The sequence below is a fragment of the Onychostoma macrolepis genome, chromosome 25 (genome assembly GCF_012432095.1).
Source record: "Onychostoma macrolepis isolate SWU-2019 chromosome 25, ASM1243209v1, whole genome shotgun sequence".
NCBI lineage: Eukaryota > Metazoa > Chordata > Actinopteri > Cypriniformes > Cyprinidae > Onychostoma > Onychostoma macrolepis.
The window spans coordinates 14,019,281-14,046,292 of NC_081179.1; the positions used below are offsets into that span (position 1 = coordinate 14,019,281).

The window sequence follows — 27,012 nt, forward strand, 5'->3', positions numbered from 1 at the left end:
TGTGAGATCAAATATTTTTACGATTTATTTAAAAAAAAATTTAAAATAAAATGACCTTCGTAGCATGGCGTTGGCATTTCAGAGGCGAGTGTTGTGAGCGCGCGGCGTAGGCGTTACGTCACTGAAGTCCTCCAGCTCTGGGAAGATGCTGGTGTGTGTCTGCAAATAATAAAATCATAAAGCAATACAAAGAAAAAATAGGCCGCTTCCTCTCTATCAGACATCTACTGGACAGACGGTCGTTACATATCGGATGAAACGGACCAGCCATACAAGGTAAAAAGATTTTTGGAAAAAACCCATTTGTGGTTTATAATAGGCTAAAATAGTATATGACACGTTTATTCAATATCTACATATATTGATATTCAAATAGCGCCTCTTATTTACTGTCGCATTTGCTGGACAGCTATTACTAACAAAAGAGGAGGCAAATGTGTTAAGCCATGCAATGGTGGAGAGGAAGGACATTGAGGGAGGATGCTCAGGATTGTGGCTGAGCGATTGCAGGGCTGAATTATACGGAACATTAGGTTTAGTATATCCTTAATCTAAATTGTACTGATATAAGAATTGTAGTCTATGATTTTGCGCATTTGTAAGTCTTATTGACGTGTTGTGTGGGAAATGCCGACGCTTCTGGTTGGTTTGTCAGCGATGTGAACAGCCTTTACCTAAACACAACAGCATTATTGAATCGACAGCGATGAACACTGAATATCTGCTGTTTTAGAATATAAATCATCAGCTGAGTATCCCATAATACTGTTAGCTTTTTCGTTGACATTAGATGTTTGATAACCTTGGAGTGTTAGCCTACAATAAAATCCCACCTTTCCTTCGATTCACTCATTCGGTGTGTAAATGGGAGAAGCTTTATTACATTATCTAGCTTGTGAATAATTTTTGTATATGAGAGTAATTGTCTATAGCACGAGCCAGATTTCTATTGAGATATGTATAATAATATTATGAACAATAGTAATAGTAGACGTGGTGTGGAGGACATTCCTGACTGAACATATAGCTTTTTTTAATCTCTGCTGTTTGATGAAACCTGTGTCAAATATTTACTTTATTTGCTGCCTGGAATTGGTTTTGTTCATTTTAAGGGCATTTTTAAGCATGAAAAGTCTCAATATGAACAATTATATCTGTAAGTATACCTACTAAATCAAATTAGCATTACATACAAATGTAGCTGTAAATGATGCACACGATATCATAACACAATAAACACTAACACTATATTTGAATATACAGTTCTCTACAGATTTGGACACATTTCTAGTCTTCACATTCAGCTTTTGTAGAGCTGAATTTAGTGTTTTTAATCAGCTCACATCTGAGACAGAGAATACAGATATCTGACAGCTACAGGTCATTTTGGGTTTTGTATAGCTACCAAACCCATCCCTAGATAAGCCCAGAATAAATATATATGCAAATATATCAAACATTAGATATAATAAATTGAAAATAATTTAATAATACCTCAAAATTTAAATGGCTTTTGCATTTTTGCCTCACAATGGTGTAGACTCTCTTGTTATTTCATATGTGATTATAGTATTATTTTGTGTGTTTTGGTTTTTTATTTAATTTTACAGGCCACCATAGTCGCTCCATTTGACAGAAAGAGACAGAAGACCGGCCTTTGCTTGACAGATCACATTCCTAATACTTGAGATGAAGATGACCTGGCCTGTTTATTAGCACATTCCTTCACAATACATTTTCGGTGGGTTCTCTTGCTTGCACTCTAAGCCTGCCAATATGTACGGAAGTTCACGCTCTGTGAGCAAAATGGACAGTAATCACAGCGGGGGAAGAAACAACCAGGGCAACTCTGGACGCTCGCCACGTCTGCCTCGGTCACCTCGTATGGGCCACCGTCGCACCAACAGCATGGGGGGCAGCGGCGGAGGCCCGGGCGGCTCTGGAGGCAAGACGTTGTCCATGGAGAACATTCAGTCTCTCAATGCTGCCTACGCCACGTCAGGACCGATGTATATGAGCGACAACGAGGTCGCAATCGGCACATCCTCTGACCTCCCTAAAAGCGGCGTAGCGACCGGTCGCTTTGGAGGCAGCATTCCTTATGGGGTCCGGGCAACGGTTACGGGCAGCACACCGGACATGGCCATGGTGCCGGCTGTGTCCACCGACTCTATGGGCTTTGGAGGGGAGATCCACGCTGCGTCAACCGTTCCTCACTCACTACGTCAGGCGAGGGACAACACCATCATGGAGCTCCAAGCCCAGCTTAAGGAGGTGCTGAGGGAGAACGAGATCCTTCGGAAGGAAATCGAGGTGAAGGAGAGCAAGCTCAGCTCTTCCATGAGCTCCATCAAAAGCTTCTGGAGCCCTGAGCTGAAGAAGGAACGTGCGCTGCGCAAAGACGAGGCGTCCAAAATAGTAGTGTGGAAGGAGCAGTACCGCGCTGTGCAAGACGAGACACAGGTGGGTACATCTGGCAGGATATGCTTGTTTTTAAGTATAAGTGGACGTTTATTGCTGATCGGAGAGCTGTTTTGTGGTTTCAGTGGGATTTAGGATTAAAGCGTGTGCTTAAAGGAATCTAGTTTTAAATTAGGATCTTAGATAAGTACTAAAAGGCACTGTATATCTATAAAAGTGTACTTCTAAAGTGTAAGGCCTGTTCACACTAAGGAGGGTAAATATACATTTTTATAATTGTTCTAATTGTATAAGAATATGGAAGTCCACACTATAACTATAACGATAACGACACAGAGGAACAATAACTTTGAAACCACTTCCAGAACATTTTTTTTTCGAGCTGGTGAATGATCAAAACATTGACATCAATTGACAGCCAAGCAGAATCTGACTGTAAAGAGCTTGAGCATTTAAAGCGGCAGATGATAAAACTGCAGTGCATGCTTATAATAAACATAACATTACCGTGCCTTGGTGTGGACGCTAATATAGTTAACGTTACAGTTGTCTTTATGGTTATAGATCTTGGTGTGAATGGGACTATATACACAGATACATTCTGAATAAGTGCTTCCCATTTCACATACTTCTGCACTATTCTGTGCCATTTGGTAGTATAAGTAGTGAAAGTAGCGTGTTCATACTAGACGTAGCGCACTACAAATACATGAATGATGTACTTCATCAACTAAAAAAAACAAAGTCTGAATTTGTAACATACTTCTGTACTGCTCTTACTATTCCTGCCATACATCATATGTAAAATATATATGTCGGAATTTGTAACATACGACACAGTAAGCTACTCTTACTGTTCTTGCCATACTGCATGCCATAGATATGGCAGAAATGGTAAGATTAATATGATAGTATGCTATTGCGAATACAATGAGAGTGTGAAATGTTGAGGATCTAGATATGTTAACGATAGCAACAACACAACCACAGTATTGTTAGTGTTAACTACAACTAAAAATATTTAAAATTGGTAATTAAAATAAAGCTGAAATAAAATATACATATTAGTATATACAAATTAGATGAGAAATTTACACTTGAATTAAAACTTTATTTAAACGAAACAAAAAACGTAAATGAAAATGATAAATGTTGCCTTGGTAAGAAACTAAAATAAATTGTTGAAGTAGTAAAATGACTAAAACTAAAAAATAAAGTTAATAAACAATAAAAATGACAAAAGCAAATAATAAAATGACTAAAGCTTAAACTAAATTTAAAATGAAAACTGAAAATCTAAAAATAAAAGCTTTTATATATATATATATATATATATACACACACACACACACACACTCACAAATCACACACACATTGTGAAATCACAAATATTTTTCATCTTTTTGATTATTCAAGATTTAAAAAAACTGGAGATGACAACTTGACATTTGTTTATTGACATAATGCATGCTGTCATGATTAATACTGTTTGTTTTAATAGTGAGAAGTATACAGTGTATACTGCACGGTGTTCAGTAATCAATACAATAGTATTTAATTCTGATCCTGAAATGCATGTGTCAGGTAGAACTAACCATCCAGGCCAGCTTAAACCAGCTAAAACCTGCAAACCATCTTAGGTTGGGTACTGCTAACTATTTATAGACAAAGATGATATAATCATCACATTTTCACTGCATCAATGCATTTTCATAGATTTATAGGAGTGAGAATTGCATGATTAAAGATCCAGCTCATCTTCAGACGAGAAGGAGAAGTCTACCTCCGCTGTGAGGTGACGCTAATGGCCAATCCTGAAATGGACATCCTGGTCCTGCTGCGTGCGGCTCACTGCTGAGTTGACTGCCTGAATTCCTGCAAGCCACAATATGTTCAGTGTGTAATACATGAGCTAATTAAGGATGAAAGTCTGTTTTCTGATATTCAGTGGTTCTTTTAAATGTACGTTGAGATACTGGGATGAGTTTTGATAGCAGTGACAGTGGCGTAGTCCTCCATCTATGCTGCGTTTAAAACACTCCTTTATTTGAATGATTAGCTTCAAACTGTGATTCACTGCAACATGGCTGTCATGACAGATTTCCAGACGAAGGGGCGTACAGCACTAAGCTAATGACGGCTTGGTTATTCACTCTAAGCATAATCAGCATTATCACGCTCCTCACACCGTTCGCTCGAGATTGCAATTAACACGCAAATCATCAGAGAGCTCGGATTCTGTATGTGTTTTTTGGCGATTCTTGGCAAGTAATTTTGTGCCTGTTGGGCTTAATGAGACCTTACCATTAATTATGGCACAGTTGTGTATGATTTAGAAAATTTATAATTATTGTTGTTCCGTCGCCTTTTGGCTGCCATCAAGTTTGCAGCATAGGAATCGCATCTGAATGGATGAATTTGGAGTAAAGAAAGTTTGAACCTTAGCACACATTTATTTCATTCTCCTTGCCAACTTTACAAATGGTGTTGAAGACAAGTGTGTGTGATGGATTGTACATAAGCAGCTTCTTACAGGCACAAAATGAAAATTAGCCAATTATTCACTTTTGTTGTTGGAAATCTGAACGCAAAAGGAAAAGTTTGAATAATTGTACTGGTTGCTTTTTAGATGGTCAGTAATTTGGAGGGTTTTAAGCTTCAAAATTATTCCAGTATTCCAAGTATATGTTGAAAATATTTCTTCTAAAGCCATATGATTTTTTTATGTGAAAAATAAATTGACATTTAAGCTGTTCACTGAAATTCAACTTTCCTTGACAAATTAACGAGAGTTCATTAGAGAAATAGTGATGTCTGATATTTGAATGAATCATTCTTATGAGTCAGATCTTTTCAATTAATCTCATGATCCAGTTCATAAAACCTTAGTTCACCCAAAAATGAAAAGTCTGTCATTACTCACCCTCATGTCGTTCCAAACCCGTAAGACCTTCTTTCATCTTCAGAACACAATTTAAGATATTTTTGATGAAATCCGAGAGCTTTCTGACTCTGCATAGACAGCAATGCAACTGATAAAATAGTCATTTTATCAATAGCATTGATAAAATAGTCCATGTGACTGTTTAGTGGCTCAACTACTTAGTGGTTAAACCGTAATGTTATGAAGCTACGGGAATACATTTCGTGCGCAAAGAAAACAAAAATAACAACTTTTTCCAACAATTTCTTCTCTTCCGTGTCAGTCTCTGTCATGCATTCACGAGAGTACCACGCATGTAGTGACAAATGAGATGTTTACATCATAACTCTTCTCGGTACTTACTCGTATTACAGCTTCTACGAAAGATGATGCTGTAGATTGAACTGTATTCACTGATGAATAAAGAGAAGCTTTCTATGAGATGCCATTATAACTAATTGGATAAGAGCTGATAAATCATGGGAAACATCTTGGCTGTTAACTCTCCCTTATATCTGTTCTATCTCCCAAAATCTACCAACAACTACTTCTGTTTTAAATATTTTTTGAAAGAATTGTGAGTAAATATTGCATATTACTCTCTTCTATCCATCATAGCACCTGCAGACAACCGTGCAGGCGCTGCAGGCCGAGCTGCGTATCCAGCGCGACTTGAACCAGCTACTCCAGCCGCCCGGGGAGCCGCTGGCCTGCGAGCCCAGCGAGGAGCAGGAGCGGCAGGCTCGAGAGGTGTTCTTGCTCCGCCGTACCCTGGAGGAGATGGAGGTTCGCCTGGAGACCCAGCGGCAGACGTTAGTTGCTCGCGATGAGTCAGTCAAAAAGCTCCTGGAGATGTTGCACAGCAAGGGACCCTCCACTAAAGCCAGTGAAGAGGATCACGAGCGCACACGTCGCCTCGCAGATGCCGAGATGCACGCGCACCACCTGGAGAACCTTCTAGAACAGCGTGATAAAGAGCTAGCGGCTTTGAGAGAGGTATGTCATAGCTAGTTCAAAATATAAATGAAAAATATGAAAATTATATAATATGCTAAAAACAGTGTTACATACGGCATAATGTACAAACAAATAGGGTAAAATATAAATAAATATAAATGGTATTAATATAGGTATTAAATAGGATAATATTTTTAAAATGTAAATAGGCAAATATATCTCAATTATATAAAAATAAATAAAAACAATACCAAAATCTTAATGTTTAGCTGTTTTTTCCCATTTAAAAAAATTATATTACTTAAAATTACAATATTAAGATTAACATATAGTCAACATATTCTATTTCTTAGGTTATACACAAATTGTGTTTGTCTGCATTCATCAAGCTCAACCTTTCAACTGTTACCCAAGTTATTGTCAGAAAAATTATAAGATATTTCCATATATATATATATATATAGATATATAGATATATATATATTTTTTAATTTAAAAAAAATAGTTTTTATTATTATTCAATACCCACTCTAGTGTAGTATTTTTATTTATTTTTTTTGTTTTACAAAACAAGTGTTTTTTAATATTTATATAATATTTATTGCTATAAAACAAATTTGAACAAATAACATTTTTTTTTTGTATTTTGACATACAGTTTGAATAACATTTACTGAAATGACAAACCTCATATAAAATGAATAGCACATACAACAGCTCGTTCAATATTTAGTACAACTCCCTGAGGATGACAACCAACATTTTCTGAAGGTTAAGCACCTCCTTTCACTGAACATTTGCTAAAAAAAGAAATTTAAAAAAAAAGGTTTAGTGCCATATAAGGTAATCATATGAATATACAATCAACTAACTGCAGTGAATTAAAGCAGAAAGACTATTCTCTCTTCATGCTCCATTATACCACATTCAAGCGCATAATGACCACAGCTATTTTCCTCAAAGCGCAAAAAAGTAGGATACTTAATTGAACTAGATAGCAGGAAACCCTATTTGTACCTATAATAGAGTACAGCTCCTGCAATGTGATAGAGAATTCAGCCAAAACTAAACAGCGCTGCTCTCCCTCAAGGTATGATGAAATATCGGAGAGCTCTATTTCTGGCACTGGTGTGAAGGAAGTGCCAACCATGTGTCTTTAATTCCAGGAGCTGCATCGCCGCCTCGAGGGGACGCCAGAGACTACGAAAACCAAAGCTCTTCAGACTGTAATTGAGATGAAGGTAGTACTTTAGCTTCAATTTTAATTAATGTGCCTGTTTACATATGATGACCGCAACCACATTAATGCTTTGTCTATCAGTGGATTAAAAGCATTTACAAATACATGTAAAATATTTCACATGATATTTAAGTGCAAACTGTTAAACGGACAGTTAAGTTCATGTTAATTGCATTTAAGTTAAAAAAATATTTATTTAAATTTATATTAATCCAATTAGCTGAACTTCAAAGTGCTTTTTTTTTACCCACTTAGGTAGGAATTAAGTACATCTTTATATGTGATTTCATAATTACAAATATGGTTAAAGTGAAATATTGTTAAAATGTACTGCCGAATTTACTGACAAATAGTAGTTTCTATTAGAACTTGTATATTGTGTATTTTAATATATCTGTAATTACACATTTGCAATGGCAAAGTTGAAAATTAAGTACATTTAAAATATATTAACTTTAAATGTAAAATCATATGACATTACAGTTAAGACTGTAATCAAGTACTTTACATATGTACTCATAATAAAGTACTTTAGTATGTATCAAAATAAGTAAATTTTTTTAAAGCATGATAAAATTTTATTAAAACATAATTTAAATTATTTATAATTGACTTTAAAACTTAAAAATGACATAATAAAAGCTATGGAACAGTCATGAAAGTGACACTTAAGTGGCCTTTTGTTTCTTTCTTCTGTTGAAGATATTAAAGTGCTAGTTCACCCAAAAATGAAAATTCTGTCATCGTTTACTCACCCTAAAATTGTTCCAAACCTGTAGGAATTTCTTTCTTCCGTTGAACACGAAAGAAGATATTTTGATGAATTTTGGTAACAAAATATTTGCTGGTATTTTTTCATACTATTAAAGTCAATGGCTACCAGGTGAGTAAATGATGACAGAATTTTTATTTTTGGATGAACTGTCCCTTTAAGGCAGGATGTTCATGTTTCATATAATGAAAGTAAATGAAATAACCAAAAATGGCACAACAGAAAAGTAGCATTAAGTTGCATGTTCAAATTTGGCACATTGGTTTTGGTTAATATACACCAATGATGTCTTGACATCATATTTTTGATGCATCTCTCAGGATTCTCAGATCGGTTCTCTAGAGCGGGGCCTCAGAGAGCTGGAGGACCAGGTCATGATGCTTCGCTCCAGTAGCATGCTTAGCTGTGAGGAACGGCAGGAGGAGGCCAAGCAGATGGAGGTCTACCGCAACCACACCAAGTTCATGAAGAACAAGGTACTGCTCAGCCTGCTTTAGAAGAACGCATCCAGATTAGTCTCACATATGAATAACAAACCTTGAATAATTCTGTTATGTAGATGGACCAAGTTAAGCAAGACCTTTCCAGGAAGGACACCCAGCTCCTTGGCTTGCAGACCAAGCTGGAGACCCTGACTAACCAGTTCTCTGACAGCAAACAGCATATTGAAGTACTTAAAGAGTCTCTGACTGCCAAAGAACAACGTGCGGCTATTCTACAGACAGAGGTAGTAGATCAGGCCAGTGATTGGTCTTCACCCATCACACCGCCAGATTCTCTGAGCATGGCATGCAACTCTTTTTGCAGGTGGATGCTCTGAGGTTGCGTCTGGAGGAGAAGGAGACCATGTTAAACAAAAAGAGTAAGCAAATCCAGGAAATGTCTGAAGAAAAGAGCACACTCAACGGAGAAATCCATGATCTGAAGGACATGCTGGAGGTCAAGGAGCGTAAAGTCAACGTACTTCAGAAAAAAGTGAGGACTGGATTTCACCAAATAGATACTTTTTTAAATTGCACTTTTCATTACAGGAAGCTGTTAAAAACAACGAACAAAATGTTCTCTTAATACACATGTCAGAAATTAGTCACCAATTCACTATTCTTAAAAAAATACATAGTCATGCATTAAATCATCTACGATAACCCAATGAGTAATTAATGCTGTTAAACTAATGGTAAAGATAAAAATAAAATAAAAATAATAAATCAAACTCTAATAAAATAGAGAAAAATAAGATAAACTAAAAATGATAAAAATACAATAATAATATAACATACAATACTACTACTACTAGTAGTATTAATGGTACTACTACTTTATTACTGCTAATAATGATAATAACTTTAAGCATTAACAAAGAACAAAACTAAGAGTAAAATTACCTCTGGATGTTCGCCAATACATAGATTTAACAATAATTTCTATACAAATTCTGTAAAAACACAATATTAGGGTTTATTATAAATTGAATAATGGTATTTTAGCATAAACAAATGATTTCCATTGTGGATTTTAATATGAGCACATCCAAAAATAACAGTTTTTGATACTGAAATGCTAGTTTAAAATTAAGGTAACACTTTAGTATAGGGACCAATTCTCACTATTAACTAGTTGCTTATTAGCATGCCTATTATTAAAATATTGGCTTTTTATTAGTACTTATAAAGCACATATTCTGCATGACCATATTAACTATTAATAAGCAGCAAATTAGGAGTTTATTGAGGCAAAAGTCATAGTTAATGGTTTGTTAGTAGTGAGGATTGGACCTTAAAATAAAGTACAGTTTGACCAAAATTAATTTTGTCAAAATGATCCAGGTCTAAAAATATGTATCATGCATATTAGTGAATTGCCAAAGTATAAAAATATATATTTTTTGTTGACTAAAGAAGTGCAATTAATTAATAATCTTTATTATGCAGTATTTTGAATCATTATTATAAAGTATTTTCTAAAATTGTGGGGAAAAGTGCATCAGATGCTTTGGGGTAAGCTGTGCTTTTCCTTCAAATGCAGGAAATATTATTAAAAATAGTCTTAGAAAATGTTGAAGAAGATTCACTACATTAAAAGTTTGGATGTTTATAAAAATGCCAATTCACATCAATCTTACATCAACTCCTGTGTCTCAGATTGAAAACCTGCAGGAGCAGCTGAGGGATAAAGAGAAGCAGATGAGCAGCCTTAGAGAGAGGGTGAAGTCCCTACAGACAGACACGTCTAATACAGACACGGCCCTCACTACACTGGAGGACTCACTGGCCGAGAAGGTGAGGATCACCTCTAGATGATGCTATAACACACCACCGGACTACAGGACAAATCACTGGTGCTCTTCCAAATGGCATCAACATGGTCGTAGACTGGAGTCGAAACATCTGCGCTTAGTTATAAACATTTCATGCTCCTTGTATATGCTTTCTTTTTGGCACCGTGTTAATGTGTCCCCTTGTAAACAGGAACGTATTATTGAGCGCCTGAAGGAGCAACGTGACCGCGAGGAACGAGAGAAGGCAGAGGAGCTGGACAGCAGTAAAAAAGAGCTGAGGGAGTTAAAGGAGAAAGTCAGCATGCTGCAGGGAGACCTGTCAGACCGAGAGGTTAGAGATCACCAAACAGTCCTGAAAGACGAGTGGAAACACCATTAAAAACACATAACAAGATTATGAAAACATTTTCAGCTGTAGAACAACGTGCAGCTATGAACTGTGCAAAATACACTACACAAAACATTGTATTTTTGTCTTTTGTTGGGTAATGATATTAATTTATACAAAAAATATATATATAAAAAATAAAAAAGACCAATTTACTATATTAAAACTTTACAGCAATTAACTATATCAAAACTTAACAGAGAATATATCTTGGGTTTATTTTTCGTACCCCATTGGCAAATAGTTTTTTGCATAAATCTAACAAAATATAGTAAGGTTTATGCTTAAAATAAGAAAATATTATTGGCCAATGAGTTTGAGATAAATAAACTCAATTCAAGATATATTCTCTGAAAACAAGGAATTTTGCTCTCAAGTAAATCCTAAAATATTTATTATTAAACATAAAAAAATCTGATATTTTCGAGATAGTCTTATCACAATTTTGCATTTCAACTTAATTTATATTGGAGTGTTAAGTTTATTTATAGTTTTTATTCAATATTATTTATTCAATATTTTTTATACACTTTTTAAAAAATATATTTTTATATTTTAGTTACATTTTTAGTAGTTTTGTTATGTGTTTTTGTCAATTTTATTATTATAATTTAAAAAAATACTATTTATTTTGTTTAATTTATTTTTATTTTACTTTTCATTTTAGTTCTGTTTTAGTTTCATTTATTTCCATTAGTAATTTTAGTGCTTCAAATTAAACTTATTTCTTTTAGCTACAAAGGTAACAATTCTCGTTTAGTTTAAGTTTTTCATCTAATATTTATATTTCAATATTTCAATTGACAAAAATGTTTTTGATAGTTAATAGTTAACAATAATACCCTGCTAAGTTAAGGATATTTTCGATTTTTTACTGGAACACAAGAAAAAATACAGATTAAGAAAATTATTTGACATTTATTACGAAAATAAGGTCTTGATGTATCTAATATGTGTAAAAAATACTTTGCAGTCATTATTCACATAATATAGTCAACTTCAAACATGCTTTTAGGCAGATATCCTATGTGACAGGTTGGTTGAGTGCCTGTCAAAACAGATAACCCGTGATGCTGTGAGCTTCTAAAGGTACATGTATCCTACAAGTGTTTGATGGCTCTATACCCGGGACCTCAATGCTGAGTTTGGTTTCAGACTTCTCTGCTGGACCTCAAAGAGCATGCGTCGTCGCTGGCCTCATCTGGCCTGAAGAAAGACTCCAAACTGAAAAGCCTAGAGATCGCCCTTGAGCAGAGGAGGGAGGAATGCATTAAACTTGAGAACCAATTAAAGAAGGTGAGCGAGAGTGTATTTATTTAAAAGATTGGCACCTTATATACAAATAGAATTCCAACCAGCAATCTACCATGATTTCAAAAACACTGCAAAGGCTTTAGAAATTCATTGGTCAAAAAATGTGGGAACCCAATGCATAGCATAAGCATGCAAATTGGGATGTAGCTATTATAAACTACAACTGGGAGCGTAAGAATGGCTGTATATACAGTATGTGAGTTTGTGTATGTTTGTGGGTGTATTTATATCATGGTGATCTATTAGGCCCAGAGTGCCGCAGCCAATTCACAGGCCAACGCAGAGATATCTGAGAGGATTTCTTCACTTGAAGCTGATGTGGCCAGACACCGAGAAGACTCCGCCAAAGCGCAGGCTGAAGTTGATCGTCTATTGGACATCCTGCGTCAGATGGAGAACGAGAAGAATGACAAAGACAGAAAAATCAGTGAGCTGGAGAGGTCAGTTTGTTTCCCTGATCGGCTTGATTGGTGTCCCCTCTTTTTTTTAAAACGTGATTATTTGTTGGTGAAGCAGTACAAATGTGTTACGTCTTTATCCCTTTTTTGCTGCCGTGTTTAAGCATCGCCGTCAAAACGTTTTCAGTGTCTGCGTTTGACGAGGTTGATGTTTTGACTGGGCTTCTTTCCCTCCTCTTTGAATTTTGCGTTGAAGCACTGATCACGTGTTTTTTTTCTCACGCTGAGTGGCCTTTGAACTTCTGCTTTTTGTCTCCCTCTTTTTCACTTTTTCACCTGGAAATGTGTACCTAGTGTGACTTCCAGGTTAGTAAATACATGTGTACTTCCGCACACATAAATGGAGTCCTCAAGAACTAGAAAAAAATCTGTTAAAGACCCCATGAAATCAAGGTTTTGTAGCTTTATACTAGTGTATATTAAAATTTTGAAAAGACCTAAAAGTTAAAAAGACAAAAATAACTTTTTAATGATGTGCATTTAAAATTTACAGTTTTTCGCTTCCAGGAAAACTGGTCAAAAATATTAACGACACATCCTGAAATAGATAATTTTTCTGGGGATGCATCAATATTAAAATTCTAAAATTTAGGCATCTCAACACTATAATGTACAATATGAGAAATTGCTATTCATTTTGAGATTTTCTCAAGATTACACTTAACAGTGTTACTAAATTATTAGTTTTTCTTAAAGATTAATTTGAGTTTTAACTAGTTTTAGATGACAGCAAAAGTTGTTTAAATATAAAAATAGAGAAAATGAGCATGAAAAAAATATAACAATTAATATTAACATTAGAAATGTATATATTTATATAATACAATAAAATGACATATCTGATATTAGATCAATTTAAAAAAGTATATATAACCAATATTATGGTGCATCCATTTTGTCCAATCACAAGCTCTCTAGAATAAGATTGTCCCACCCCTAATCCCACCTGACACTGTCTTGAAAGTTCATGGATGACATAAATAAAGTGTTTTGCCTATTAACAAAATAAATAAATAAACACAAAAGCATGTCCCATGGAAAACTGCTTTCGTCAATCGATTTCATGGGGTTTTAAGTGAAAAGAAAGCAAGGGAATGTATTTTGTTACTCTGTATAATCGCTGTTTTAGCTTTATGACTAGCACAAGGAAGTTATTATTTATGTGATCAGGCTCAGTGATATTTATTAACCAATAATAAAACCAGCTCTTTTTCCAGCTATTAAATAGCCCCCTCCACCCCAAATCTCTTAAACTCTTTGTTTTACTATTAAACCCCAGAGAGTTCCCCTCACACGTGCTTCATGTTTATGTTTCAGGCAAATGAAAGAGCAGAGTAAGAAGTCCTCTGGCAAACACAAGGAACCGTCAGGGAAGGGCAGAAATGTCAATGATGGCCCACAGCAGGTGAGACGTACAGAGAGATAGTTATGACAGCTTTGTCATAAGCTCCTCTGTTTTGACAGGTCGTTGTATATTTAAACATTGTCAAACTGTGCTGGTGTATGTATGATGAGCTGAGCCCCGTCTACTTCAGGAGTCCCTGCGGCAGAAGGCAGAGCGCATCGAGGAGCTGGAGGAGGCTCTCAGAGAGAGCGTTCAAATCACTGCCGAGAGGGAGATGGTGCTGGCGCAGGAGGAGGCCGCACGAACCCACCAGGAGAAACAGGTCAATAGTACAAGACTTACTATTTCAGAATCGACTTGTGACTCCTTAACTATCGATGCATCTCCAAAAACTATGAAATGCCACCCTAATGTTCTTGACACAAGATGCTCAAAATAACTGAGTCATGATGCAGTTGTCAAAGATGTCTGCCTCTATGTTTATGTGGCAATTAAGGGGATGAATTTAAAGATGCAACTTCTTAGAGAGTGGTTTACTGTGAAAACTGTCTAAAAGCTAAAGCATACTGGTTCTCAACCAGGGGGCCTCAGCAAACTTCCAAGGTGACTTAATTTGATTAACCAAAACAATTAAAAATCAAGATTTTTTCTTTAAAGAACCAGGATTTCCATAATCTTGAAAAACCTGAATGTATGATGAAGCCAAATTTTATTAAAGTGTGATTTGTGGAGAGTAGTATAAGTAGAGAAGATAATTGCACGCAACTGGGAGTCGTGAGAGTACAAGTCATCTAATAATTAACTAATTGACAATTAGACTCCAGAATGGAAAAAAGTAACATCAGCAAATTGATCTGTATAAACAGAAAAAAAAAAAAAAAAAAAAAAATAAAATATATATATATATATATATATATATATATAGTTAAGCTTTAGTTTTACAGTTTATTATTCCTTTAATGGGAATCAATTTACCGGTATGTGGCTGTTTGAACGATGTACAACGATGTGTATAGTTACATGGATTACACGAACCACAACGGTAGTTACCTTCTGGAATAGGCATCAATGTCTGTTTGATCAATTTGATTTGTTATAGATGGAGGAGACAAATCAGATCTCACCAGATAATCTCTCAAGTTTCGTCCACGTTTAAACACCATGAGAGGGGGATTATGGAGAGATTCAAGTCTCGCATCTGATTGCAATATGTGCCAGTGTTGGTGAATTATCTTTTTAATTTGCTCTGAACGTTTAGTGTATTTGGTAGTAAACATTTATTAATTTTCATTAATAAATCTGAACGAGATTTGATTTCAATCTTTTGTTCCGCTACTTGAATTTGACTAGCCTTATATCCTCTACAATAAAAAGATTTTTTAATATCACTAAGGTTCTTGTGAAAACCTGGCAACCCTGGGGGTAGGGTACCAGGGTAAGTTGGTCAAGCTGGTTTTTGGAACATGGTAGTCAGTTTCTTGTTGGTCCAAGGTAATCTACCAGGACTAACCAGTTTGAACAAGATGTTCAACCAGGTTGAACTCTGCTCCACTAGGTGATGGACCATCTAGATCTGCTTGGACCAGCAACAAACCATTTAATACCATCAGAAGCCAGTTATGCCTTAATTTTCCAGTAGAGATAAGCTGATTTCTTATCAAAAAGCTTAGAATCATGGCACCTGCAGTAAGCAAAGTCAGTGTTTAAATGGGTCATGAACTGCCTGTTTTTTATTTTGTACTGTTCTCTTGAGGTATAATTATAATGTTATCAAGATTTTTACATCAAAAAACAGTTTAGAAATAATAAGCTATTTTTTGTCCTGTTTTGACCCCCCTCATCAGATCGCTCTGTTTGAATAGGTGTGGCGGATTGTAGACTCGGAAGTAAACGCCCACTGCTATGATTGGCTAACAGTTGTGTATGTTTGACAGCCTACATCCTTCACAGATGGACACTGCTATGATTTATGTTAAGAACACATAAATACTCTGTACATATCAAGCAATCTGTAATAACAGACAAAGCAATAGTGACCACGTAATAAAAACAGTTACTCACACTCGGATCCAATATAGTTGGCACAACATCGTCTTTTAGTTTCAATCTTTCTGAAAATCCTGTTTGGTTTCTGCATAGACTCTTGTCATTTACCTACTATACGCAAATAGGTGGGCGGGGCTAAACAGGCAGTGATGTAGAAGCAGGCGTTGATCTTCTTCTGCGGAGGTGGGGTTTAGCCACACTATTACATCATGAAGTGCCACATTCCACAACCTGCAGTTTTGGCAGACGGCCTTCTATATAAGTTGTTTTTAGACTAACAAAATAGTTTTGAGTTCTGAAACTCACATGATTTTTTTTAATAGCACAATTACCTCTTATATATCAAAAGATCAAGGGAATTTTGATTTTTCAGTTCATGGCCCCTTTAATGTTTTTTGCAAAAAACACTTAACAGATAACTGATCAATGATGTGTTAGTTAAGGTGCAGTCACATTAGTGAAAATTTTGCATGCCCATTGTTAATACACTCTGAAAAATAAAGGTTCTTTATTGGAATCTATAGTTCCATGAAGAGCCTTTAACATCCACTGAATCTTTCAGTTGCACAAAAGGTGGAAAAAGGTTCTTTAGATACCTAAAATGTTCCTCAAACTAAGACAAAAATGGCTCCTTTAAGAACTGTTCAAGAAGGGTTCTGTGGCAAACCCAAAATTCTTCTTCTATGAAACCTTAATTTTTAAGACTGTAGTGTAGCGATGAATCATAGGTTACACAAAAATTGCTATCAGACCAATCAGCTTGCTTGTCAATGTGGCAAATTCGTGTGACCACCTTGAACATGATGCAAAATATTGTTGGAGAACCCTTTTACACTCACGCAACATTCCCGATCACGTGTATTCCTATTTAAATTACTGGATTTCACCCGCAAAAATTCCCAGAACAGTGATAAATGTGACAACACATTTAGTCACTTTGTGAAGTACAGAATAAACAGTAATGAATAAGTTACCTTCTGTTTATGTCTTAAAAAGATGGAAGAGCTACTGGGAGCAATGGAGAAAGTGAAGCTGGAGCTGGAGTCCATGAAGGCCAAGATGTCATCCACCCAGCAGTCTCTGGCAGAGAAAGAAGCTCATCTGACCACATTGAGGGCCGAGAGGAGGCGACACCTGGAGGAGGTGCTGGAGATGAAGTACGTTATGAACTTTCTTTGTACATCTTATCATAACAGTGCTTGCTAAAAAACCGAATACTGTGAATCAGTGGAGACCGAAAGTGAGTTTGCAGATGTTTTGTGAAAATAAAAGAATTTATTTTGCGCAGACTGCAGGCTATATTCCATACGTAGGATGGACATTCAAAGCAGATCGTTTTTTGATTTGATCCTGTTTTATACATTAATAAATCAAGACAGTGACTTCACGTTGGCCTTCATAGCGGCATGAAAAACAATAGGCGTTATTTACATTAAAAATTTATTATATACAGAAAGCGGGCAACATAACAATACAAGAACTCTTCCATCCTTTTATAATGAATGAAGCTGTCATTGCTAGTTTACATAGTTTCATGCGTCTGCATACAGCATGAGCTCATTGACTGTCCGTACTCAGATTTCTTCCGTTATAATCAATAAAACTGCCGACAGTGCAGAATAAATCTCTTATTTACAGCATATTTTCTGGTTTTGTTGTGTTGCTCACTTGCAATGTATATATATTGAATGTTAGACCATCTATCTACATCGAAAATTAGTGGTCTGATACAGTGAAATTTGACCTATTGGTAAGTTGGTTCATAATCTTCATTATTTATTTATTAATTGAACACATGCAGTCTAGTCCCGTAGTGTCATGCATCAACATATAGTATGTAGGAACAGCAACAAACATCAGATCGTAAAGATTTCAAATATCTTTCATCTTCGACTGCCGTTTGTGCAGGATACACATTTGCTATGTGTTATAAAATGAACTTAATGAGATCTAAATAAATTGCTTTTCCAGATGACATATTTAAATCATTAAATAACCATCGTTCACATGAGAGCTCATTCTGAGGTCACTTTGGCAAGCTGTAGTGTTAATAATATAAATCAGTTAATAGGGAGTAAACGGGGATAAACATCATGACAGAAAAATAGGCTGTAAAACTTTAACTCGGTACATTTTTTCATGCTATGTTGTGCAGATAATTAATGCAGAGGATGATTCATTCTGCACGTGGCTTGTTCTGTTTGCTATTTCTGTCTCCACACTTCAGCCCAGCTTCTGGGAATCTGTAGGAAAACCGAGAATAAGCAAGCTATTTCAGTCTTTCTGAGACAATTATGCACAATCATTTTGACAAAATCCATATTCCCTTGAGATGTTTTGTACTTGTGAAAGCAAACATCCTTTAACCTGCTCTGTCGAGTGTTGTAAGACTCCTGGTCATTGTCAATGAGGTCAATTGCTTTGAAGAGGATTTCCACAGTACTTCGGTAAAGTGCTGTTTGACATCGAACTTAGACTACTAATCATTTCAACCAGAGTTATTATGGTTTTGAAAATGTTGTTTTATTTTTGCATTTTTGTTCTTAATTTGAATTTGAATAATGTGCAATTACTACTACTACTACTGAAATACTTTTTGACATTGGGCTTGGACTTTCAACCAGTGATATTATAGTTTTGAAAATGTAATTTTGTTTTCTTTATTTATTTTTGTCCTCAATTTTAATAGTTTTAATAGTGTGCAATTAATAATAATAATAATAATAAAGTGCTGTTTGACATTAAGCTTCGACTTCGAATCAATTCAACCAGGGTAGTTTTGAGCATGTAATTTCATTTAATTTTTTGTTCTTAATTTTAATTAGTGATGTTTGGCATTGGACTTTGCCTTAATAGTCTGCAATTATTATTATTATTATTATTAGTTCTGTCAAATTATTAATCGCGATTAATCGCATCCAAAATAAAAGTTTTTGTTTACATAATATATGTATGTGAACTGTGTATATTTATTATGTATATATAAATACACACACATACAGTATATATTTTGAAAATATTTATATGTATATACATTTATATATTTATATTCTTATATTTGATATTATATATAAATATATTTAATATATAAACAACATATTTTTCTTAAATATATACATGCATTTGTTTGTATTTATATATACATTATAAATATATACAGTATACACACATATTATGCAAACAAAACTTTATTTTGATGCGATTAATCACGATTAATCGTTTGACAGCACTAATTATTATTATTATATCATAATGATTGTATATTATTAGATTATTAATGATAATATAAATTCTTTTTGACATTTGCCGTTGACTTCTAATCATTTCAACCAAGGTTAATATAGTTTTGAAAATGTAATTTATTTTTGTATTTTTGTTCTTAATTGTAATAACAACAACAACAACAACAATAATAATAAATAAATAAAATAATAATAAATATTAATTAATTAATTAATAATAAATTCTGTTTGACATTGGCCGTTGACTTCTAATCATATAAACCAGGGTTATTATAGTTTTGATAATTTAATTTAATTTTATAACTAGTTTTGTTTTATAAGTAGTGAATTTGAAATAGTTTTAATAATAATAATAATAATCTCTATTATTATATAGATATGTTTTTAATTTAGTTAAAAATGATTTTGTTACTTAACTTGATTTCAACAATTGTAACTCACAGACAGGAGGCTCTGCTGGCAGCCATAAGTGAGAAAGATGCTAACATAGCCTTGCTGGAGCTGTCTTCATCCAAAAAAAAGAAGACACAAGAGGAAGTGGCCCAGCTGCGGAGGGAGAAGGACCGTTTGGTGCAGCAGCTCAAACAGCAGGTACGGACTGCGTCACAAGGCTCAGACCGAGTGTGTCTGTCTGTCCTCAAGGTCAAGTTGTTTGTTTGCTTTAAATTTTGAGTTGCTGTAGAACATAAAAGGCCTAGACAAAATACATCTTTGTTTTGACTGGTGGGTTTCTGAATGCAAACAAGGTCTATTGATGTGCTTTTAATTGATCTCTTCTCAAACACCCCCTCCCTCCCCAACCTTTTGTTTTCATCCGTTTCTACCCCCCCAAATCTTTCCTTACATCTGTGCCTCCTCTTTTTTCCTAGACACAGAACCGTATGAAGCTCATGGCGGATAATTACGACGATGGCTACTTGAAAACACCACCTGACCAGACCAACCACAAACCTCCAAAATCACCCGATCAGGTCACAATCCGGTCCTACAAACATCGGCAAACAGCTAAAGGGACAGTCCACCCCAAAACGAAAATCCTGTCATTATTTACTCACTCTCATGACGTCCCAAACCCGTAAATAACATGAGGAAATGATGACAGCATGTTCATTTTTGGGTGAACTGTTCCTTATAATTGTTTCAGTCATCAGCTTTTTTCTTTAGTGGAAATTCAATATGGCTGAATATGAAATAGTTGTACCGTTGCTGTATTTTGCTTATCACATATACATGAAAGCTTAATCTTAACAGCAAGCCAAAGAAAGACAAATTGGAGGTGCGGTCAGTTTCATTTCATTACTTATTAATAAAATATTCATACTAGAAACTGAATTGGAAACGGATGCTCGGCCGTCCATTTCCATTGCAGTCGCGTCGTCGTAATTGAAATGAAGCTGCCCTCATCTCCAACGCAGACGCCATCATTTCCTTTACTGCCTTCATATTGATCATAACTTCTCAACCCTATGGATTTCTATTATTCATGACTGTAGAAATCGCCCCTAAGCGCAGATCCAGGATCAGTTTACCTTAAATCTCGTACTATGGTATTTCACATTGACGCGCTGAAAGCCGATCCTGCGTCTGCGCTTACGGGTCGCTTCTACCTGGATAAATACGCATACTAACCTGATCTTTTTTCCCATGCTGCACTTGGCTAAAACCCTGCCATCTCTTAACCAATAGGATGATGAGGAGGGCATTTGGGCATAGCCTCACTGGCAGCCATTTTGTTTTAGAAGGGTGAGCATTTCTTTGATGGACATGTAAAAGCCAATCTCAGCTGCCCTGATCCTCCCCATGTGACATCAAACCCTGCCTGTCCCGCTGTGCCTGTTTGAGATTATTGGCTATGTCACCGCAGTGCAAACAAGCTTTCCAGTGGGATGTTTTATTAACAAAGAACTTTTCATATTTCAAAGGCCATTTGTTTTGATATAAAACCTACACACATATAACTAATTTAGAACTGCACTGCTATGAAATAGTCTACAATCTCATTTCTCCTGGTTTTGTTTTTCCCCCTTTTGAAGCCTGTTATCTCTTTGTATGTTTTTGTGGTTAAGCATAATCCCAGATGGTGCATTAAGACTGTATTTCCCACACTTGCTCTCACCAGATTCAAATCCTTTTCTGCAGCAACAAAATCATTTTTAAACATGCTGATAATCAATTTTTAATTTGCAGGTTTACAAAATCATAACATTTTCCAGTAACTTAGTTATATTATTTACTTTCCATTACAGTACATGTATAATATAGCTAATAGACAGGATACAAATAACATACAAAATTAAATTTGCATGTGAATTTATAATAAAAATGTCAAGTACAAAGTTAAACAACCAATATAATCAATAATGTGCATAGACAGTGAGGTTTGAGGCCACACTGAGAATCTGAGATTCGAAATCTAATTTAAATCTGGAAAAAACAAAGAAAGTTTCTGCATTTGTTATATAGAACATCCAAAATATTAAAAAATTCTGAAATTATAGACGTTCAAATGTTTGGGACATTTCTTTGATGAAGTACATGTACTGTAAAATAAAGTGCAACCAATATTTCTATTTCATATACATGTTGTCCTTTTGAACTTTCTATTCATCAAAGAATCACCAAAAATGGGCCTAAAACTAACTTTTTGCCACACCTGCCAATGGCCGGTGACATGATAAAATTTACCAGCCAAAAATTGTTTTACTGGCCACGAAACTCTTTTTGGAAAAACAGGTGGTTATTACTACTACAATGACCAAATATATATACAATGCTTTTAATTTGTCCTGCTACTGGTGTCTCTATTAAATGCATTTTCCCTCAGTTTTACCTATTAATTATAGCCATTCAACATTACAGTATAATTGAAAGCCATTATTTTTTAAATTTAATAAGGCTCTGAAATATATAATAACTTTTAACTTAAGTAATTTTAAAACAATCTTCACATAAACTATAAATTGTATATGCATAAACTACACAAATTAATCGTTATTCAAGCTACAAAAGTTAATCAGCGACTTGAGCAGTCGAGTGATTTCTCTTTTTCTTTTGTTCTTTGATTTACATCAGTGACAGACTTCAGCAGGTTTCACTTTAAAAGCAGCGCTGTCTCTTTAAACCCTGATGCACACGACTCGGATCTGACACATGTCCGATTTTCTCCCAACTCTTTACGGTCATTTAAGATTTTATAACTCATTTAAGACTACGTTTACAAGGTAACTCGCCAAAACCGTGCATTTTGACATAATTGTGTGTGTTTTCGTCCGTTGAAGCGCTTCTGGTGCACTGTCTGTCTGAAGCGGCTTCTGTGTTCAGCCGAACGAGCAACCTTTCAAAGGCGGCGTAACCTCAGGTAGCCTATGTGTCGCCACATTCTCGGGTTATGAAGAATAAAGAAGGGAAAAGTTAATATTCCGAAATGAAGCAGCAAAACCTTCTCAGGTAAAAGTTATTAGAACCGTGTCTAGGGACAAGCTGGCCATCACACTGACCTATTATTTGATTCGCTCTTGTCGCTTGTGACAGAACAGCATCACGATGATCTTGTCTTCGGAAAAGATTATTTTATTCGCTTGTGTCAGAAACAGCGATTCTCTTTAAAAAAAACTGGCTGTTGTTTTCACGACATTGCATTGTTATATTTCGTAAAAGTTGTAGCCTGCCCGCCAACTGGCGACTGACACTGTTACATGGCTGTTAATTTTAGGCCCTGAGCACAACTGTTTTCAACATTGATAATAAAAAATGTTTCTTGAACAGCAAATCAGCATCTTAGAATGAATTCTGAAGGATCATGTTACACTGAAGATTGGATTAATGATGCTGAAAATTTAGCTTTGCATCACAGGAATAAATTACATTTTAAAATATATTCAAATTTGAAATTATAATAATATTTCACAACATTACTGATTTTACTTTTTTTTTTTCAGATAAATGCAGCATTGGCGACGTCTTGCAAATACATTAAAACATATTTACGACGTCACACTTTGGACTAGTATTTTACAATTAAATTAAATGCTAGTATTAACCAGGGATGCTCATTTTGATTTTATTTCCTGACCAACAGCCGATGCACGTCAGCCCATCTTTATCCATGTGTTTTCATTTTTTTAATGAATTAAAAAAGAATGACTTCCAAACCCAAAATGCAGCCATTATTAAATATATCCATTTGGGTTAGTCAAGCTAGAGGAAATTACTGCATGGCTGTTTGCTGTCAGTTTACAGAAACATCAACTAAAAAGGAAGACTCATTATGTTTATTAGTATTTAACTAAACCAGTGTTCGCTGGAAGCTAAGCATGACCCAGAATGAGAAAAGATATCAACAAATAAAGTCAAATCACATTAAGATGACGATGCTTGTTGCATCACCAGAATGATTCCTTATAAGAGTCCTCCTGTAACAAAAACAGTCACAATAATATAATGAAATTGAATGACTTTTCACTGTTTTGGGTACTGTTTTGTCTCGTCTCATCATGTCTAAAAAGCATGTGTTTGCATGCCAATACATCTTGTGTCTTTTAAAAGCATCGTGCTGATAGAAATGATGTGCTTGCAGTGAACAGTATCAACCCCAGCAAGCCAAAGTTTGCGAATGCATGAGAACAGACTGTCTGTTTCCCATAATCCTCTGCGTGTGGTAGTAACAGTGTGTCTGCTCTGTAGATAAGATCTGGGCGGAAAGCTACAGTGCGCAGGAGCTCTACACCGGCCACCTGATTATCCTGTACAACCACCCCAAAACCCTTTACTTACACAATCAACTCAGCCCACATCTCATCACACCAGTTACCCAGGACCCACTGCCAGTTACCACACACATTCTCACAGGTAACACTTACATGTTTGCACATGTCAAAGCTCTTCAAAGTACTTTCAAAGAATTTTCACGGGGTGCATAAGCAAATCATGAACTTTTACGTTATGGCTTCTAACTACTGAATCTCATTTCTGTCATATAAAACAAAAAAATAAAAACAATAATGCTTTAATTTACATTTAGTCATTTAGCAGATGCTTTTATCCAAAGCAACTTGCAAATGAGAACAATAGAAGCAATCAAAACCAACAAAAGAGCAATAATACGTAAGTTTCAGTTAGCCTAACGCAGTATATGTAGCAAAGTTTTTTTTAATAATAAATAAAAAGAAAACAAGTAGTAATAATAGAATAGAAAGTAGTAAGAATTGTATTTTAAAAGTAAAAGTCAAAAGAATAGAAAAAGAATAGAGAATGCTAGTGTTAGAGGGTCATTTTTATAATAAATAAAAGAAAACAAGTAGATAAAATAGAATACTTGTGTTAGAAACTATTTAAAAAAAATAGTAGTTAGAATAGAAATAGAATAGAGAGTGCTAGAGTTGGAGGGTCATAATTATTTAAAAAAAAATTCTCATAAAAGCAATTAAGACAAAAAAATTGAAATTCTGAAATAAACTTATAATTATGGCATAATTCGACTTATGACATTTCATTTTTTAATAGTTTTCTAGGTGAGCATAAGCAATTAAAAATAAACTTTAATGTTATAGTTATAACTACTGAAGCCCATAATAAAATTATTATAATAATTGCTTTGGTAAATCTTAATTATTACATAAAAAGTCAAAATTATGAAAAACCCCAAAAAAAACAAAACAAATAAAGAACCTGATAAGTTGAATTTGAATTGATTCATAATTATGATTTATCTCATAATTCTGACCTAAGATCTCATAATTTTGCCTTTGTGACCACCACATCGCAATTATGATAATTTTATGTAATAATTTCAACATTCTATCTTTTAATTATGACTTAGTATTTCAATTTTGAATTTTTGGTTTCATATTTTCTCCTTTTTATGTCATAATAATGATTAACCAACACATTTTTTTTTTCTTACGTGGCGGAAATGGGTTTTTATATATAACTGATATGCCAGTGATGCAAGTGTTAATTTAGTATTATTATTATTATTATTAGTTTATTTATCAGGGACAATGTACAAAAAACATTAATCTTACGAAAAAGATGCTTTGTACCAGAGTTAGCAAATGCTAATTTCCATCTGCAATTATATATAAAGAAAAAACCTATCAATTTAATCATCCTCAACCTGCACACAAAAACCATAATAAGAAATTCAACCAAATATTATTCTAATATTATGATTTTGTTTAAATATTATTTGATATTACACATATCAGGCAGATCTTTTGTAATAAATTTGATTAATTAATCATCATTACATGTAATTAATGCCAATTATTAGAATTTTTAATCACTTGATGTCCCTAAAATCTATTTAATTGTCATTATTTTAAACAATATTTACACTTAAGTTCAAATGTTTAATTACAGATAATAAATCATTTTCTGCAAATGATTTGATTCACATATGTGTAAATCTTTTTGGGTTTTAGTGGGAGCCTGGGATGGTGAGTCAGTGTGGAGCTGAAGTTGGATCCCTGGACCCTGCTTTGGACTTTCAGAACCAAACTGGCCATGATCGAACCCTCCAGCTCCACTCCAACCTCCATGTCTCTCTGGCCTCACCTCTCACCTGAACTAAACCGGAGCCCTCTAAGAGCCTGTAACAGTCTGTAGTCTTAATACTGGTGCAGCATTGAAAATATGCAGTGTTAGTTGAGTCGTGAATGCAATTTTAATTTTGTTCTCTTGATATGTCATCATGGTTGAGTAAATACAGATTTAGAATGTTAACCTGATCAATGGGTGGTGCTATATAAACATAACTGAATGCCAAACTGTTGTTATACAATTAAAAAAAAAAAAAGTGTTATGCTACTTAAACTGCACTCAGCATTAAGACTACCAGACCTTCGATCTATTCTGCGTTTAGGTAGTGTCTTGCACTGGTTATACTTCATTGGATAACCCTTCCCCTTTACCGAAAACCTATAGGACACCTTCAAGAGCATGACATAAACAGTTATAGATAGTGATGTCTATTTGTCACACCTGACGCTTCGTCAGTGAAAAAATCAGGTTCTGTACGTCCTTTAATTCCAATTAACAGCTGCTACAAGGAATAGACATAAAATATATATGAAAGGAGTTTGCATTGCTCATGAAGGAGTCCACCGAGGGGTGCGTGCAAGAAATTACAGTTCTCACTTATTGAGACTATAGTTGTTTTCTAGCAGCTCTTAGACAGGACATTGTAGGCTCCCAAATATCTTCATATCATGTCTAGATAACCAGTTTCTGAGAGCGCATTGCTGGTTTTATGTGCTCTCATAAATGTGGATATCATTGTGTCTATCTCTCTCTCAAAGTGGAATTTTTTTATGTTGCATTTGTGGCCTATTGTCTTCGTGTATTAAAATTACAATTAAAAAATGGATAGTCCACTAAAAAAAAAAAAGAAGAAGAAAAAAAAAAGAAAACGAGATGATAAAATCAGACAAAAGACACGGGTATGGGTGTTCTGAATTTGTATAAATGTGTATGTATATAAATATGTATTATCAGTGTTTTCACTCTCTGAAGTTTTCATTTACTGTTTGTGTTGGGAGCTTTTTCAGGGGGGAAAAAACTTTTTCTAGAATAAAAATAACTAAGATTTTTGAGTAATTTTTTTTCTAGAAAAAGTTTTTCCCCCTGAAA

General features: G+C 34.8%; 1 protein-coding gene across 3 annotated transcripts; it reads left to right on the forward strand.

Annotated features, from left to right (window-relative positions):
• On the forward strand, nt 1–26,879 carry erc1a (ELKS/RAB6-interacting/CAST family member 1a). Of its 3 annotated transcripts, none has more exons than XM_058767824.1 (19): nt 1–276; nt 1,611–2,463; nt 5,963–6,340; nt 7,467–7,541; nt 8,633–8,788; nt 8,872–9,039; nt 9,120–9,287; nt 10,454–10,591; nt 10,781–10,921; nt 12,134–12,274; nt 12,539–12,732; nt 13,045–13,056; nt 14,068–14,155; nt 14,286–14,417; nt 17,138–17,298; nt 19,827–19,974; nt 20,253–20,354; nt 21,070–21,126; nt 24,067–24,205. In XM_058767824.1, the coding sequence occupies exons 2-18, from the start codon at nt 1,777–1,779 to the stop codon at nt 21,094–21,096; spliced, it is 2,916 nt and encodes a 971-aa protein (XP_058623807.1). In that variant the 5' UTR covers nt 1–276; nt 1,611–1,776; the 3' UTR covers nt 21,097–21,126; nt 24,067–24,205. The 3 variants fall into 3 exon arrangements, 2 of the variants coding, with proteins under 2 accessions (XP_058623807.1, XP_058623808.1); XR_009269432.1 differs by lacking the exon at nt 21,070–21,126 and adding an exon at nt 25,806–26,879 and having other exon boundaries at nt 2–276; nt 24,067–24,231; XM_058767825.1 differs by lacking the exon at nt 13,045–13,056 and having other exon boundaries at nt 2–276.
• Nucleotides 26,880–27,012: the final 133 nt, after the last annotated feature.

Excerpts from the sequence above, each read along its gene's own strand:
- erc1a (XM_058767824.1), top strand. The coding sequence starts at position 1,777 with ATGTACGGAAGTTCACGCTCTGTGAGCAAAATGGACAGTAATCACAGC. Across the intron at positions 9,288-10,453 it reads TCAACGTACTTCAGAAAAAA|ATTGAAAACCTGCAGGAGCA; the intron begins GTGAGGACTGGA and ends CCTGTGTCTCAG. Across the intron at positions 10,922-12,133 it reads GAGACCTGTCAGACCGAGAG|ACTTCTCTGCTGGACCTCAA; the intron begins GTTAGAGATCAC and ends GTTTGGTTTCAG.